General features: G+C 38.3%; 1 protein-coding gene across 1 annotated transcript in view; it reads left to right on the top strand.

The window, feature by feature from the left end:
• Positions 1–12,980, top strand: part of LOC111961061 (methionine aminopeptidase 2-like) — a 27,226-nt gene extending 14,246 nt beyond the window's left edge. Inside the window, exons 6-7 of the mRNA XM_070439924.1 lie at positions 11,513–11,628; positions 12,033–12,980. Coding sequence (XP_070296025.1) covers positions 11,513–11,628; positions 12,033–12,285 — 369 coding nt within the window. The 3' untranslated portion in view covers positions 12,286–12,980. The remainder of the gene's footprint in view (positions 1–11,512; positions 11,629–12,032) is intronic.
• Positions 12,981–15,544: the final 2,564 nt, after the last annotated feature.

The raw sequence follows: 15,544 nt of genomic DNA, 5'->3' as shown, positions 1-15,544 counted from the left end.
ATGTGAGATGGAGATGCCCCATCTTCTCTTCTCTGCCTCCTTCGTCTCCTCCTCTCTTTGCAATCTCTGGTCTTAATTCTCTGTAGCAGGCGTTTGTTCTCTGTGCCCTTCTATTCATCCAACTATCTGCTGCCTAAAAGTTGATGGCTACAAGTTGCTGTCTCTGCTCCTTAACCCTCTCTCTCTTAGTATATCAAGTGAATGGCTACAGTATATGCTAATTCTCTTTCCTGCTCCTCCTTCTCTTTGATTGTTGTCTAGGACCCAAAGCTCAATGTGCCCTCCTCTCTTTCTCTATTCGTATCTCTCTTGTCCCTGTCTCATAAATGCCTAGCTGCCTCGTTTATCAGCTTCATCTCTCACTCTCTTTGGTACTCCTATTATGCGTCCTCTCTCTTCGCCTCTCTCTCTGTCTTTCTCTCTTTGTCTCTCTCTCTGTCTCTCTCTCTTTGTCTCTCTCTCTTTGTCTCTAATCTCTTTGTCATCTCTGTCTCTCTCTCTCTCTCTCTCTCTGTAGTAATTAATATATATATTTACTGTATGTTATTAACACAGGCTTGCGTGCGCAAAGAGTTGGTTCCTCTCGATGAGCGGGGGACCGCGCTGTACACCTTGCAAAAAGTATTCATCCCCCTTTGGCGTGTTTTTCCTATTTTGTTGCATTACAACCTGTAATTTAAATAGATTTTTATTTGGATTTCATGTAATGGACATACACAAAATATTCCAAATTGGTGAAGTGAAATATAAAAAATAACTTGTTAAAAAAGAAGACAAAAAACAGAAAAGTGGTGTGTGCATATTTATTCACCTCCTTTGCTATGAAGCCCATAAATAAGATCTGGTGCAACCAATTACCTTCAGAAGTCACATAATTACATTTTTTTTAAATTGAAAGAATATGGCACCACAACAAATCTGCCAAGAGAGGGCTGCCCACCAAAACTCACGGACCAGGCAAGGAGGGCCTTAATCAGAGACCAACAAAGAGACCAAAGATAACCCTGAAGGAGCTGCAAAGCTCCACAGCGGAGATTGGAGTATCTGTCCATAGGACCACTTTAAGCCGTACACTCTACAGAGCTGGGCTTTACGGAAGAGTGGCCAGAAAAAAGCCATTGCTTAAAGAAAAAAATAAGCAAGCCCGTTTGGTGTTCGACAAAAGGTATGTGGGAGACTCCCTAAATATATGGAAGAAGGTACTCGTCAGATGAGACTAAAATTGAGCTTTTGGCCATCAAGGAAAARGCTATGTCTGGTGCACACCCAACACCTCTCATCACACCGAGATGCTTTTCATCGGCAGGGACTGGGAAACTGGTCAGAATTGAAGGAATGATGGATAGCGCTAAATACAGGGAAATTCTTGAAGGACACCTGTTTCAGTCTTCCAGAGATTTAAGACTGGGACGGAGGTTCACCTTCCAGTAGGACAATGACCCTAAGCATATTGCTAAAGCAACACTCGAGTGGTTTAAGGGGAAATCCAATTGAGAATCTGTGGTATGACTTAAAGTTTGCTGTAAACCAGCGGAACCCATCCAACTTGAAGGAGCTGGAGCAGTGTATGTAAACTTCTGACTTCAACTGTATATACGCATAGATATATTACTGTGTCAATGTATATATAGATATATTACAGTATGTGTATGTACAGTTGAAGTTGGAAGTTTACATACACTTAGTTTGGAGCCACTCCACAAATGTCTTGTTTAACAAACTATAGTTTTGGAAAGTCGGTTAGGACATCTACTTTGTGCATGACACAAGTCATTTTTCCAACAATTGTTTACAGACAGATTATTTCACGTATAATTCACTTAATCACAATTCCAGTGGGTCAGAAGTTTACATTCGCTAAGTTGACTGTGCCTTTAAACAGCCTAGAAAATTCCAGAAAATTATGTAATGGCTTCTGATAGGCTAATTGACATAATTTGAGTCAATTGAAGGTGTACCTGTGGATGTATTTCAAGGCTTACCTTCAAACTCAGTGCCTCTTTGCTTGACATCATGGGAAAATCAAAAGAAATCAGCCAAGACCTCAGAAAAAAAATTGTAGACCTCKACAAGTCTGGTTCATCCTTGGGAGCAATTTACAAACGCCTGAAGGTACCACGTTCATCTATACAAACAATAGTACGCAAGTATAAACACCATGCGACCATGCAGCCGTCATACCACTCAGGAAGGAGACGCGTTCTGTCTCCTAGAGATGGAACGTAACTTTTGGTGCGAAAAGTGCAAATCATCCCAGAACAACACCAAAAGGACCTTGTGAAAGATCCGCGAAAACGGTACAAAAGTATCTATATCCACAGTAAAACGAGTCCTATATCGATTAACCTGAAAGGCCTCTCAGCAAGGAAAAGCCACTGCTCCAAACCTCCATAAAAGCCAGACTACGGTTTGCAACTGCACATGGGGACAAAGATCGTACTTTTTTGGAGAAATGTCCTCTGGTCTGAAAGAAGAATAGAACTGTTGGCCATAATGACCATCGTTATGTTTGGAGGAAAAAGGGGAGGCTTGCAAGCCGAAGAACACCATCCGAACGTGAAGCAAGGGGGTGGAAGCATCATGTTGGTGGGTGCTTTGCTGGCAGGAGGACTGGTGCACTTCACAAAATAGATGGCATCATGAGGGAGGAAATGATGTGGATATATTGAAGCAACATCTCAAGACATCAGTCAGGAAAGTTAAAGCTTGGTCGCAAATGGGTCTTCTAAATGGACAATGACCCAATCATACTTCAAAAGTTGTGGCAATTAGGACAACAAAGTCAATCCTATAGAAAATTTGGGGCAGAACTGAAAAAGTGTGTGCGAGTAGAGGCCTACAAACCTGAACCAGTTACACAGCTCTGTCAGGAGAAATGGGCCAAAATCACCCAACTTATTGTGGGAAGCTTGTGGAAGGCTACCCGAAACGTTTGACCCAAGTTAAACAATTTAAAGGCAACGCTACCAATACTAAGTAAATACTAAAAACTTGAGTGTATGTAAACTTCTGACCCACTAGGAATGTGATGAAATAAATAAAGCTGAAATAAAATCATTCTCTCTACTATTATTCTGACATTTCACATTCTTAATAAACTGGTGATCCTAACTGACCTAAGACAGGGAATTTTTACTAGGATTAAATGTCAGGAATTGTGACAAACTGAGTTAAAATGTAATTTGGCTAAGGTGTATGTAAACTTCTGACTTCAACTGTATATATATATATATAAATATATATGTATTTTTTTCTTCCTATGTAGTAAAGCCATCAGGAAACTCAAATGGCCACTCCATCGGCCAGTACAGGATACACGCAGGCAAGACTGTCCCCATCGTCAAGGGAGGAGAAGCTACCAAAAATGGAGGTGGGACTGACTGGTGACTGACTGGTACTGACTGAGTATTGACTGGTGACTGACTGAGTACTGTCTGGTGACTGAGTACTGACTGAGTACTGACTGGGTTCTGACTGGGACTGTTCTGGGTACTGTCTGGGTTCTGACTGGGTACTGTCTGGGTTCTGACTGGGTACTGTCGGGTACTGCTGGTACTGTCTGGGTTCTGACTGGTATGTCTGGGTTCTGTCTGGGTTCTGTCTGGGTTCTGTCTGGGTTCTGACTGGTTCTGACTGGGTACTGTCTGGGTTCTGTCTGGGTACTGTTTGGGTTCTGACTGAGTATTGTGTCTGTGTACTGTCTGGGTTCTGTCTGGATACTGTCTGGGTACTGTCTGGGTTCTGTCTGGGTTCTGTCTGGATACTGACTGGGTACTGTCTGGGTACTGTCGGGTACTGTCTGGGTTCTGACTGGGTACTGTCTGGGTACTGTCTGGTACTGTCGGGTTCTGTCTGGGTACTGTCTGGGTAACCATCTGACGATTGACTGGAGACTGACTGGGACTGACTGGAGAATGACTGGAGACTGACCTGAACTGGAGAACTGACTGGATGACTGACTGGACTGCGGCGACTGACGGGACTGACTGGTAGACTGACTGGAGATGACGGCGACTGACTGGCGACTGACTGGCGACTGACGCCGGAGACTGACTGGAGACTGACTGGCGACTGACTGGAGACTGACCGGCGACTGACTGGAGACTGACTGGCGACTGACCGGAGACTGACTAGAGACTGACTGATGACTAGGGCTCCCGAGTGACGCAGTGGTCTAAGACAATGCATCTCAATGTAAGAGTTTGGTTTGAATCCAGGCTGCATCACATCCGATCATGATTGGGAGTCCCATAGGGCAGCGCACAATTGACCCAGTGTCGTCCTGGTTTGGCCAGGGGTCGGCCGTCATTGTAAATAAGAATTTGTTCTTAACTGACTTGCCTAGTTAATTAAAGGTTTAAAAAAATAAAGACTGAGTACTGACTGGTGGCTTCTTTCGCTCATTTGAACAGAGGCCTTTTCAGATGTTACCTCAGTACCATGTAGTTAAACTTCTTCTTTTCTTCTTATTTTTTTACATCACGTCTGCGACAACATACTCAAGGTACACATCTCCTCTCTTCCAGGTTCATTCTGTTCAAGTGAAATTATATATACAAGTAATAAAATCCTAATTATATATACAAGTAATAAAATCCTAGAGTATAAATAAAACCCTTAAGGAAGTGTAATAGCGAGAACATCTCTATAGAGTTACAAGATGTCGAGATCAGCTCAGATTAATATCTCGCACGCACGCACGCACGCACGCACGCACGCACGCACGCACGCACGCACACACACACACACACACACACACACACACACACACACACACACACACACACACCTCCTTAGTCACCTCCTTCAGTTCTTTAATTACACTTTTAGCCACATTATTGCACCTTTAAAATCACATTATTACACTTATAAGCACATTACCAGCCGGAAGAATCAAGTAGCAATTACATCTCTAAACACATCGAGTTCTCACCACTCAAAGTCAATTAATGACCAATTAACTCACTAAAGGAGATATTGCCTAGATACCTGCCACATATCTTTAGAGATACCTAGATACCTGAGGATCTAAGTATATTGCCCAGGTAAGGACCATATTGGTGAGGTCACAGAGGTCAATTAGCCTGGTACCAGATTTGTCTGTGCTGTTTTGCCAACTCCTAAGGTGTGAGAATGACCACATGAGTTGGTAAGACAACACAAACAGATCCGGGGTTTCAGGCTTTAACCACCCACCCTGACACACACAGCTGCAATGCTTAACTCCGTTTGGACAGAACTGAACATTTTAATTGGCGGGCTGCTGAGTGGTACGTTTTGCTGAGGTTTTCAGCTAAGCCAGGAAGCGATGGATGGAGTTGCTGATGTGCCAGGTTAGAAGGTTTTATATTTAGCTGGAGTGAGTGGTGTTGGGTTAGGGCCATTACCCTGTTTGTGTGTGCGTGTGTGTCTTTGTGTGTGTGTGTGTGTGCAGGCTTGCTTGCCAGCATGTGTGTGTGTGTGTGATCATAGTGCTCTCTGTTCTGCTGGAGTGTCAGCAGGGTGTGCTGCGAGGCTGCTCTCACTGGAGTAGAGTGTCAGCAGGGTGTGCTGCGAGGCTGCTCTCACGATGATAATCTGAGCAGAGAGGAAGGTCAGTATCACATAATACCAGCAGGCCTTGACACCACCCACTATATGTGCTTCCATTAAGACTACCCACACCATGACGGTCGGACTACCATCTTAATGAAACACTAAAACACTATAAGAGATGATTACATGAATGCACTATAAGAGAGTTTACTGTAATGAAACACTATAAGGAGTTACTGTAATTGAACACTATAAGAGATGGAGTTACTATGAAAATAAAATGAATTGAATAACACTATAAGAGAGTTACTGTAATGAACACATAAGAGAGTTACTGTAATGAACACTATAAGAGAGTTACTGTTAAGGAACAGCATAAGAGGAGTTACTGTAATGAACTCTATAAGAGGTACTGTAAATGACAATATAAGAGGAGTTACGTAATGAACACTATAAGAGGAGTTACTGTAATGAACACTATAAGAGAGAGTTACTGTAATAACACTATAAGAGATGAGAGTTACTGTAATGAACACTATAGATGAGAGTACTGTAATAACAACATAAGAGGATTACTGTAATAAACACATAAGAGGAGTTAACTATTCAAATACAGAGATTAGATGTATGACCATGAAGATGATTACTGGTAAAATGAAACATAAAAGAAGTTACGTAAAACACCTATAAGAGATGAAGGATACTGTAAATGAACACTATACAAATGAGTACTTGTATGAACTATACGAGATTGAGTACGTTAATGAAAACATAAGAGATAGTACTGATGAACACTTAGAAATTCTGTAATGAACCACTATGAATAGAGTTACTGTAATTATCACACATAGAAAGACGATGAAGAGTATACTAAAAATAACCACCAATCCAAAAATTATAATTGTTTTTGTCACCAGGAACCCACTATTAATTAGTGTGTCTACCAAAAAAAACCATCTATATTGTTTGCTACAAAAACCCAACGTACTACATATATTTGTATGTCATACCCAGAATAAACCAAATCCAATATGAGACCACCCGTCTACTATATTATAATTTTTGTGTTGTTTTCTAACCAAACACCCAATCTTAAAATTTATGGTAACTATCCAGGAATAACCCTCTATATCCAGAAACCCACCATCCTATATTATTGTTGTCTACCAAGAAAACCCCATTTCTATATATTTGTTTCTACCAAGAAACCCACCCAAAGAAAAACACCATCTATAATTGTTTTCTACCAAGAACCCATCTATATTAATGTGTTTCTTACCAAAGAAACCACCTACTTCTCAATGAGAACCTCCTCTCTCCCGTTGTAATTCGAGATAATTCTGTTAGACAACCCAACCAATATTATAAGATTTCTGGTAGGACAACCACAAAATAGATAATAAAACTGCGTTATCATGGATGGAGTTTCTATTAGTTAACTGAATAATCATAACCTAGACCATACAAACCAATGAATTTAACATCGTTTCTGGTAAGACAAACACAAAAGATTAAATTGGTTTCGGAATTGTTGCTATGATACAAAACACATAACTAACCACAAAATGTATAGATTACCGTGTATCGGATACACCAATCATAAGAAATAAACCACAAGAATAGAACTGTTTCTGGATTCTGATTAATACCAACACCACAACACTAAATATAAAAGAAGAATTTCGCTGGTTTAACAACAAAACAATAAAGAATTTGCTGTTAAACAACAAACAATATATAATGAGTTTTCTTTAGACAACCACCAATATTTGATGGTTTCTATTCTGAGACAAAAACCCAACCAAATATATAGATTTCTGGAAATGGAGATTCGTCAGACCAAAAAAACCACCCAACAAAATTAAATAGATGTTCTTAAGGAAACAAAAAACAAAACCAATAATATAGATGTTTTCTTTAGACAAAACACAAAGTATATAGATTAGTCAATTGAGAGAACCAAAACAAATAAGATGGTGTGTTCGATGTTCTGTAGACAAAACCACCCGCAATTATATAAGATGTCTTGATTAGACAAACCAACAATATTATAGAGGTTTCTTGGTCTGTAGAACAACCACAATAATAAAAGAGTTTCTTGATGGGTCTGAGACAAACCCACAAATTAAAATTGGGTTTCTGATGTTTTTTAGACACAAACAATTATATAATTTCTGAACAACCAACCAATATTATAATGTCTGGTAAGGAACAAAAAAAAACACCCACATATATAGATGTTTCTGAATTTCTTTAAGACAACCACCAAAATAAAGATGGAGTTTCTGATAAGAATAAGACCAACAATTATTATAAATGGAGCTGTCACTGAGATTCTTAGGTACAACCAACAATAAGATGTGTTCTAAAACAAACACAAATATACAAGGGAGTTCTATGGATAGAACACAAACACAATGAATAAAGGAGCTAGACAAAAACACTCAACACTCAATATTATTAGAGATTCTAAGAATAAACAACCACCGCAATATACTATATTATATAACACCCAATTAAATCTAGAGACATAACCCCCCAATCAAACATCCTATATAAAATAGTCACTGTAAGGGATGTAACACCCTATGTAAAACAACAACCAAAATATAGAGTTTTCTGGTAAGACACAACCCAAAGGCCAAACAGAAGTATATTACTATAAAATGATGAAACAATCTTATAGAAAATAAGGTAAAACCCTAAAAACACTCCCAAAACACATAAATAGATAGTGAATCTTTCTGGATCATACAAACAACAAATATTATAGAGGTTTTCTGAATTAAGAACACCTATACGATGATGAGTGTTAAGCGATCCAGTACAAACATAAAACACATCTATTATATAAAAATGTACATGTTAGTGAAGGTTTACCATTCTATATAAGAATGACACAAAAACAGAAAATCCAACAATAAATGGAAAATACTACATGAATGAAGATATGTACTGTTATACTTTAATAAACAAACCACATTACCGAAAATATTGAATATTCTGTTAATGAATACACCATCTAGGATGACATGTTGTAGATTTCTTGTAAAACCCTGACAGAACACGTCACAATATATAAAAAGAGTTCTGTAACTATAACAAACCTAACACAAAGCTTAATATAAGAAAAATATATTCTCGGAATCAAACTTAAAACATATATTAATTAGAGGTAATCTGCTAGTAACACAACTATTAAAAAAGCAAATCCAATAAATATAAATGGTTAACTGTCGAGTACAAATACACCCACAATTAGTATATATGGCCAATCTCAACAAAAACCCGGCAACCAAATTACTAATTTAAGGCGTGGAAGAACAAAACACTGAACAAAATAATTTATAAGATGCTGGGTTAAGCCCTAAATATACCACCACAATAATAAGAATAAGTGCTCTGATCCAGTTCTGGAACAAAACACAAAATATATTAATGGTCTAGTGAAACAAAAACAACAATATAGATAAATTGTCGGGTAAAACAGAAAAACCATCAAACTATATAAAGAAATCGTATATCTAATTTACACTTTTCTATGAAAGAGAGAGACATATAAACCCACAATTTTATATATAAGTTCCTGGTGAACGCACACCTAACTAAATCTACAAAAAAGATGAGATTAAAGCTTTCAGAGGTGCGAGATGAACAAAACCACCAATATTATATATAAAGAGATACTGTAAGGACCATAGAAACACCGAATCATATTATTATACTCTAATGTCTGATTGATAAAAACCACCAATCAAATTAAAGATAAATGAGGGTTCTTGTAAAGGAACAAAACACCAATGTATTATATAGATGATTCTGAAACAAAACTCTTCTCTATTCAACCGAAAATATAGATAGCGTTTCTGTAATACAAAAATACACCGAACAACAGTATTAAACTATAATGTTGAACTAGGATATAGTTCGCTCTAGCAACACCACCCATATTAGTATTAATTGTTTCTGGAATCACAAAAAAGACACACAAATACTAATGAGGCTTACTCTGTAGACAAAACCCCCCCCACACAATATATAATTAAATGGTTTAACTAGTCGATCAAACACCCCAAAGTTATATTGAAATCAATTACTGCTAATAATATCCAGCTTATGAACAAAACGAATATAGTAAGAATACTGTAAGTTCTAAGGATCACTAGCTGACAAGAACGAATATAATAAATGTTACTTCTGGTAAGAAATCACAAAACACAAAATATAAGACTGGTTCGACGTCATAGTATCGTAGATGACAATGAATCAACACAGACAATAAATATAACCATACCCCCTAGTAAAGATATTTGAATTCCTGACTCTGAAGTTCTGATAGAAAACAAAACCACCCTAATAATATTATAATGAATTGTTACCTGCTATAATAACCATTCATAATTCAGACAGCAAAGCCACAACATTACCCTGCATAGTAAAGGCAAATATCACGTGATAGAGCAGATAGAAAAACTACCCCTAGTAATAATATCACTATAATAATGATATGAATACTGTAAGTTTTCTGAGCTTAACGAACACAAATACTTACATAAATGGCTATCTAGATAGAACAAAGAAATAACCCAACAAATTATTATAAACTGGTAATCTGAGAGAAACAAACCCATACACCAACAAATTATAGGATGTGAGTCTGAGGTTCTTAGACAAACACCGCAAAAATTAAATGGACGTTTAATCTGTTACAAAACAACAAATAATATGAAATGCGTACTCTGTGATACAAACCCACGCAAAGATAATAGTATGAGTTTCTGAATGACTGTAAACATGGAACACTAGAACAACAGAAAGCCAAAAAAGAAAAGTATTATTAACTGTTATTTTTGCTGGTTAGAACAACTCTATCTCATATATATGTAATATAATCCCTACGTAACAAAAAAGATATCACCGAAATATAAGCATTTGTATATTCTCATGCTAAGTCTATGTTATAGAAGACCACATACTAAAAAAAAATTAGGATATCTGATAGAGAGTCATAACACCAATCATAGATGTGATTCTAGCGATGGTATGTTTCATGCTAACAAATCATACCACAGAGGCGAGAGGGGAGTTCATGATAATGTTTCTGTAACTAATGAGCTATATAACAAAATAATATTATAAGAAGTCTACGAGGCTATTTCTTTAAACAAAAAAAACAACAAGAGTATTAATAGGATTGTTGTTTTACTCATTGAAAATGAATACCATCCGTATAGGGACAAAAACCACGAAGAACGATGAGTTTATACGTATGTGGTTTCTGGAGATACGTGGTAAGACAACTATAAGAATGAATTACTTAATGAACACTAAAGATGAAGTTACTTAATAACACCTAAAGATGTTTAGGTCGCTGGATAGTGATGTGTACGAATTAGACAGCTATGCCAAAGACTAAAGTTAACTAACTGCTATATTTTGAGTTGGATTGTTGTTTACACTATAAGATGTGAGTGAATACCTGTAATGAACACCATAAATATGAAGTACAATGAACCTAAGTAATGGAAGGTTATTGAAGTACGTATGTATAAAACACTATCAAGCAGATGAAGTACGTAATGATACTGACTATAAGCAGTAGTATGTGATGTGTTGTATCTTGAATGAAGTGCGATGCTTAAGAGATGAAGTTACTGTAATGAACACTATAAGAGATGAAGTTACTGTAATGACATCAGCATTTATTGAATCGGCTGGAAAACCAATTGCTCATCTATGATGTTTATTCTTGTAAAAAGGAAAAATATAATCTCGAAACATCTACATTCGTTACCAGAAGGATTTCAATGACATAAAAAGTGCTGTGAGTTTCTCTCCCTTTTTCCTTCTGCCAATAAAAGGCTTTCAGTTTCAAGGACTTTGGTCTTATGTAAGTTGCAGATGGGATTACGGTCAATCAGTTGTTTCTAGGATCTGCTGAGTTTTCGGTGTCCTCCTCTACCCTTCTGCTCCACAGGAAGGTGAGGTGTACGCAATCGAGACGTTTGGCAGCACTGGGAGGGGAGCTGTTCATGGTGACATGGACTGCTCGCATTACATGAAAAACTTCAACGTTGGACACGTGCCAATAAGGTCGGTCGCTCAGTTCGGTCGGCGCTCACTGAGTGCGAGCCTCACCTAATTTTAATGCTGAATGATAAGACTGAACATCGATGCTAAGTAGAAATCTATACTGTAGATGTCATTCTGTTCACCATCGAGGACGATCGAGGGCGAATGACCCTGTTCAGTCCGATCCCTTCCAACGGGCTGATTCTTACAGTATACACCTGAACTGAATACTACTGTACCAATATAACAGTGAACCCATAAACTACAGACAAAAATTAGCCAGCTGGCTAAATCTGGCATATTTACATAAATGTTGATCAATGTGGATTATCCCACTGCACTGCTCTCATAATCCTTATCTCTCTCCCCTCCTCCCCTCTGTGGCCCCGCCTCCTCCCATTGTGCTGTGTGTGTCCCTGTCACAGGCTCCCCAGAGCTAAGCATCTGCTCAACGTGATCAACGAGAACTTCGGGACGTTGGCGTTCTGCCGCCGCTGGTTGGACCGGCAGGGAGAGAGCAAGTACCTGATGGCCCTGAAGAACCTGTGTGACCTGGGCATCATAGACCCGTACCCGCCACTCTGTGACACCAAGGGCTCCTACACTGCCCAATACGAACACACCATCCTTCTCAGGCCCACCTGTAAGGAAGTGGTGAGCAGGGGTGATGACTACTGAGTACGTTCCCGTGGGCCAGCTGGCCTCGAACCAGGAAGAACAGGAAGACGAAGAATGAGAGGAGATAAATCAGGGTCATGTTCATTGGATGCCATAACACTGATCTATTCACCACATGCAAATTCCACCCCGTTTATGTCCCTTTAATAGCGTTTGTTATTGGACAAGTCTACGTAGTCCTTCTGTGTTTCRGTGCGTTTTCTTTCAGTTTGGTGCCTAATGAACACGATCCCTGAAATATGTCCTCGACTGATGATAACATTTATGCAACGTTATTATTGTGATGTAATTTTAAGTTGCTTGAATCCTACCTTCTGCACCTACCGTCAAGTGTTTTAGCAAGAGACCGTTAATTATTACTTAACTTATGTATTAATATAAGTATTATTTCAAAGGATCAAGCCAATAAARAAGGGCATATAAAAAGCAAGAAATATAATCGTCATTTTCTTTATTATACTTACTTGATTCCTGTATTGCTTATTTAGAATTAAATGAAATATGCAAAATGACTCCCTATGTTTTGGGTGGACACCTCAATGTATTATTTAATCATTCAAAGCATATTCAATGCCTTGAAAATAACCTGTGATATGACTATAATAATGCTATGAAATTATTTATATTTATATATTTTGTTTCTCTGTCCTTATTTATTTTGAGGTGATTTTTTTTCCAAAAATAAATAAATTGAATTGTTGCACATCTTAAACCTGTTTTTTTGTATATTGTCATCACGTTTGAATGTAAAGTGATCGTGCCAAAGCCAACGATTCAAATTCCTGAGTAGAAGTGTTCTGTTCTCACTTTTAACCAAAGGAGGGCGATATTATTACATACATAAAGTACGGCCTCCAGTGGTTTCAGTGGCAAGACGACTAACAGGAAAGCACATTCAAATTGAGCTTAAAAGATGTAGTGACCCATGTCAGAAACTAATTCCTAACAACACGTAGGACATAAACCATTGACTTATTTATTAAACGTAATGCATACATGCATGTCAGGTATCACATATAGACAGACATACAGATGTCCCTTTAAAAGGTGGAGTTCGTGGATTCCACATGATATCTGTGCATTCGCCATCAAATGCAAATTGTAGCTCATTTATGTAAATCTAATGAAAATGTAAGACGTAAACTAATCAGGTAGCCTAGTGATTAGAGCGTTGGGCAGGTAACCGAAAGGTTTCTAGATCAGAATCCCTGAGCTGACAAGGTAAAAATCTGTTGTTCTGTCCCTGAACAAGGCAGTTAACCCACTGTTCTTAGGCCGTCATTGTAAAATAAGAATATGTTCTTAAATGACTTGCCTAGTTAAATAAAAAAATATGTATTTTTTTTTATAACAACTAATACTTACAGTATGTAGCTACGTAGGACATACAGGTGATATGATTGTGATGATATGTCCCCTTTCATTCATGATCTCATACCTCTGCTCCATTCACCACTTGCAAACTCCTTTAATAAAGTKTTTGGGACAAGGGCGAAGCATTGGGATGATGTCACAGTGGAGGAATGCATCGTGTCTCTTCAGCCAGGCCAGCAGCTACTGACCTAGCTAATCCTTAGGCAGCGTTGACACAGGCAGCCCACTATGCTGACCTTTTTCAGAGCAAATCTGAAAAACAATATTAGAATTGGTCTGCCTGTGTAAACGCAGCCTTAGAGACAGCAACACAGACCTATTCTTAACCAGGGCTCTGGTTAAAAGTAGTGCACTATGTAGGGAATAGGGTGCCATTTGGGAAGCAAGCTAGGTCTGGGTCAAATATGTACTGAGCCGCTTCAGATCCAGATCAGACAGAGTGACGTCAATTCATCCCTTCCTTTCTTAGCTAAGTAGCGCCATGTTTATTTTGGGATTCATGGATGGTTGGGTCGTTTACTAATGAGAGAAACACACATGAGGTTATTTTCTGTCTTCCTTAACAACCTGATACAGAGTGGAATCGGCGCTGCAGTGAAGGATAAACTCGTGTTTACACAGTGAAGGATAAACTCGTGTTTACACAGTGAAGGATAAACTCGTGTTGTAATTACCTGTACCCTTTTTGCCTGTTGGTAAACGCGTTTATGGGTCTCTCGTTGTTATGTTGTGTTATGCGTAACCATGGTGTTGTGCTAATGTAACTGTATTGTTGTAATGGTCTTATGTAAACTGTAACTGTGTGGTAAAAAGTAAGTGCTAGGTTTCATGCTATGTATTATGCCAGTGTACTGGGTATGTACTACTGTGAAAGACACGGTTAATTGTAACCTTGTGTGTATAAATTGTAGCCGTAACTGTAACTAGTGACCCGACTTCGTGACCCTTATGTATCTTGTACGCTGTTACTGTAAGCGACTTTGTACTCGTAGTTTGGTACTGTACTTGTGTAACTGTTAACGCATGTCTCGTAGGTAATCTGTATGTGGTGTTTTGTTCCGTACTGACGTCTTGTAACTGTAATGGTAAAGTTCTTGGTAGTGTACGGCGTACTGTTTGTATAAAGTTGTATGTACTGTACTTGATGTTTGTAAACTGTGTAATTGTACATGTAAGTTGTAGGTTGCGTAGATGTTTTGTTGGTAACATTTTGTCACCTGTACTGTTCTTGTACCTGTACCGGGCTGTAGGTGTTGGGTAAGTGTTGTCACGGATTGTATTATCAGGTTTGTATGCTTTTCGGTTTAGCACCCTTGTATCTGTAGCGTGAAGGGATTCTGTAATGTTGTTGTACGTGTAAAGATTCTGTAAAACATGAGTTTATCCGTCACTGTTGTAAAACACGGAGTTATCCTCACTCGTTGTAACATGCAGTTTACCATTTCTCAAAACTGTGTTAAACACCGAAGTTTATCCTTTCACTCGTTGTAAAACACACGGGAGCGTTCTATCCTCACTGTGTTATAACACTGAGTTTATTCCCTACTGTGAACACGAGTTTATAATCCTTTCACACTGAGGTAAACGACACGAGTTATTATCCTTCACTATTGTAACATGAGTTAATCCTTCACTATGTAAACATGAGTTTTATCCCTTCACTATGTAAAACACGGTTTATTCCTTCACTGTGTAAACCACGAGTTATCTCCTTCACTAATGTGTAAACACGAGCTTGTCCTTACTGTGGTAAACACGAGTTTTACTTCTAACCTGTGTAAATCACGAGCTTCTTAGGTAACCCGATTACCTACCTATGTGTAAACCACGAGTTTATCTTACTTGCTTGTGTTAAAACAAACGAGTTTATCCTTCACTGTGTAAA

The sequence above is a fragment of the Salvelinus sp. IW2-2015 genome, linkage group LG4q.1:29 (genome assembly GCF_002910315.2).
Source record: "Salvelinus sp. IW2-2015 linkage group LG4q.1:29, ASM291031v2, whole genome shotgun sequence".
NCBI lineage: Eukaryota > Metazoa > Chordata > Actinopteri > Salmoniformes > Salmonidae > Salvelinus > Salvelinus sp. IW2-2015.
Note: the sequence above shows the minus strand (reverse complement) of the source record. Positions and strands in the feature narration are given on the sequence as shown.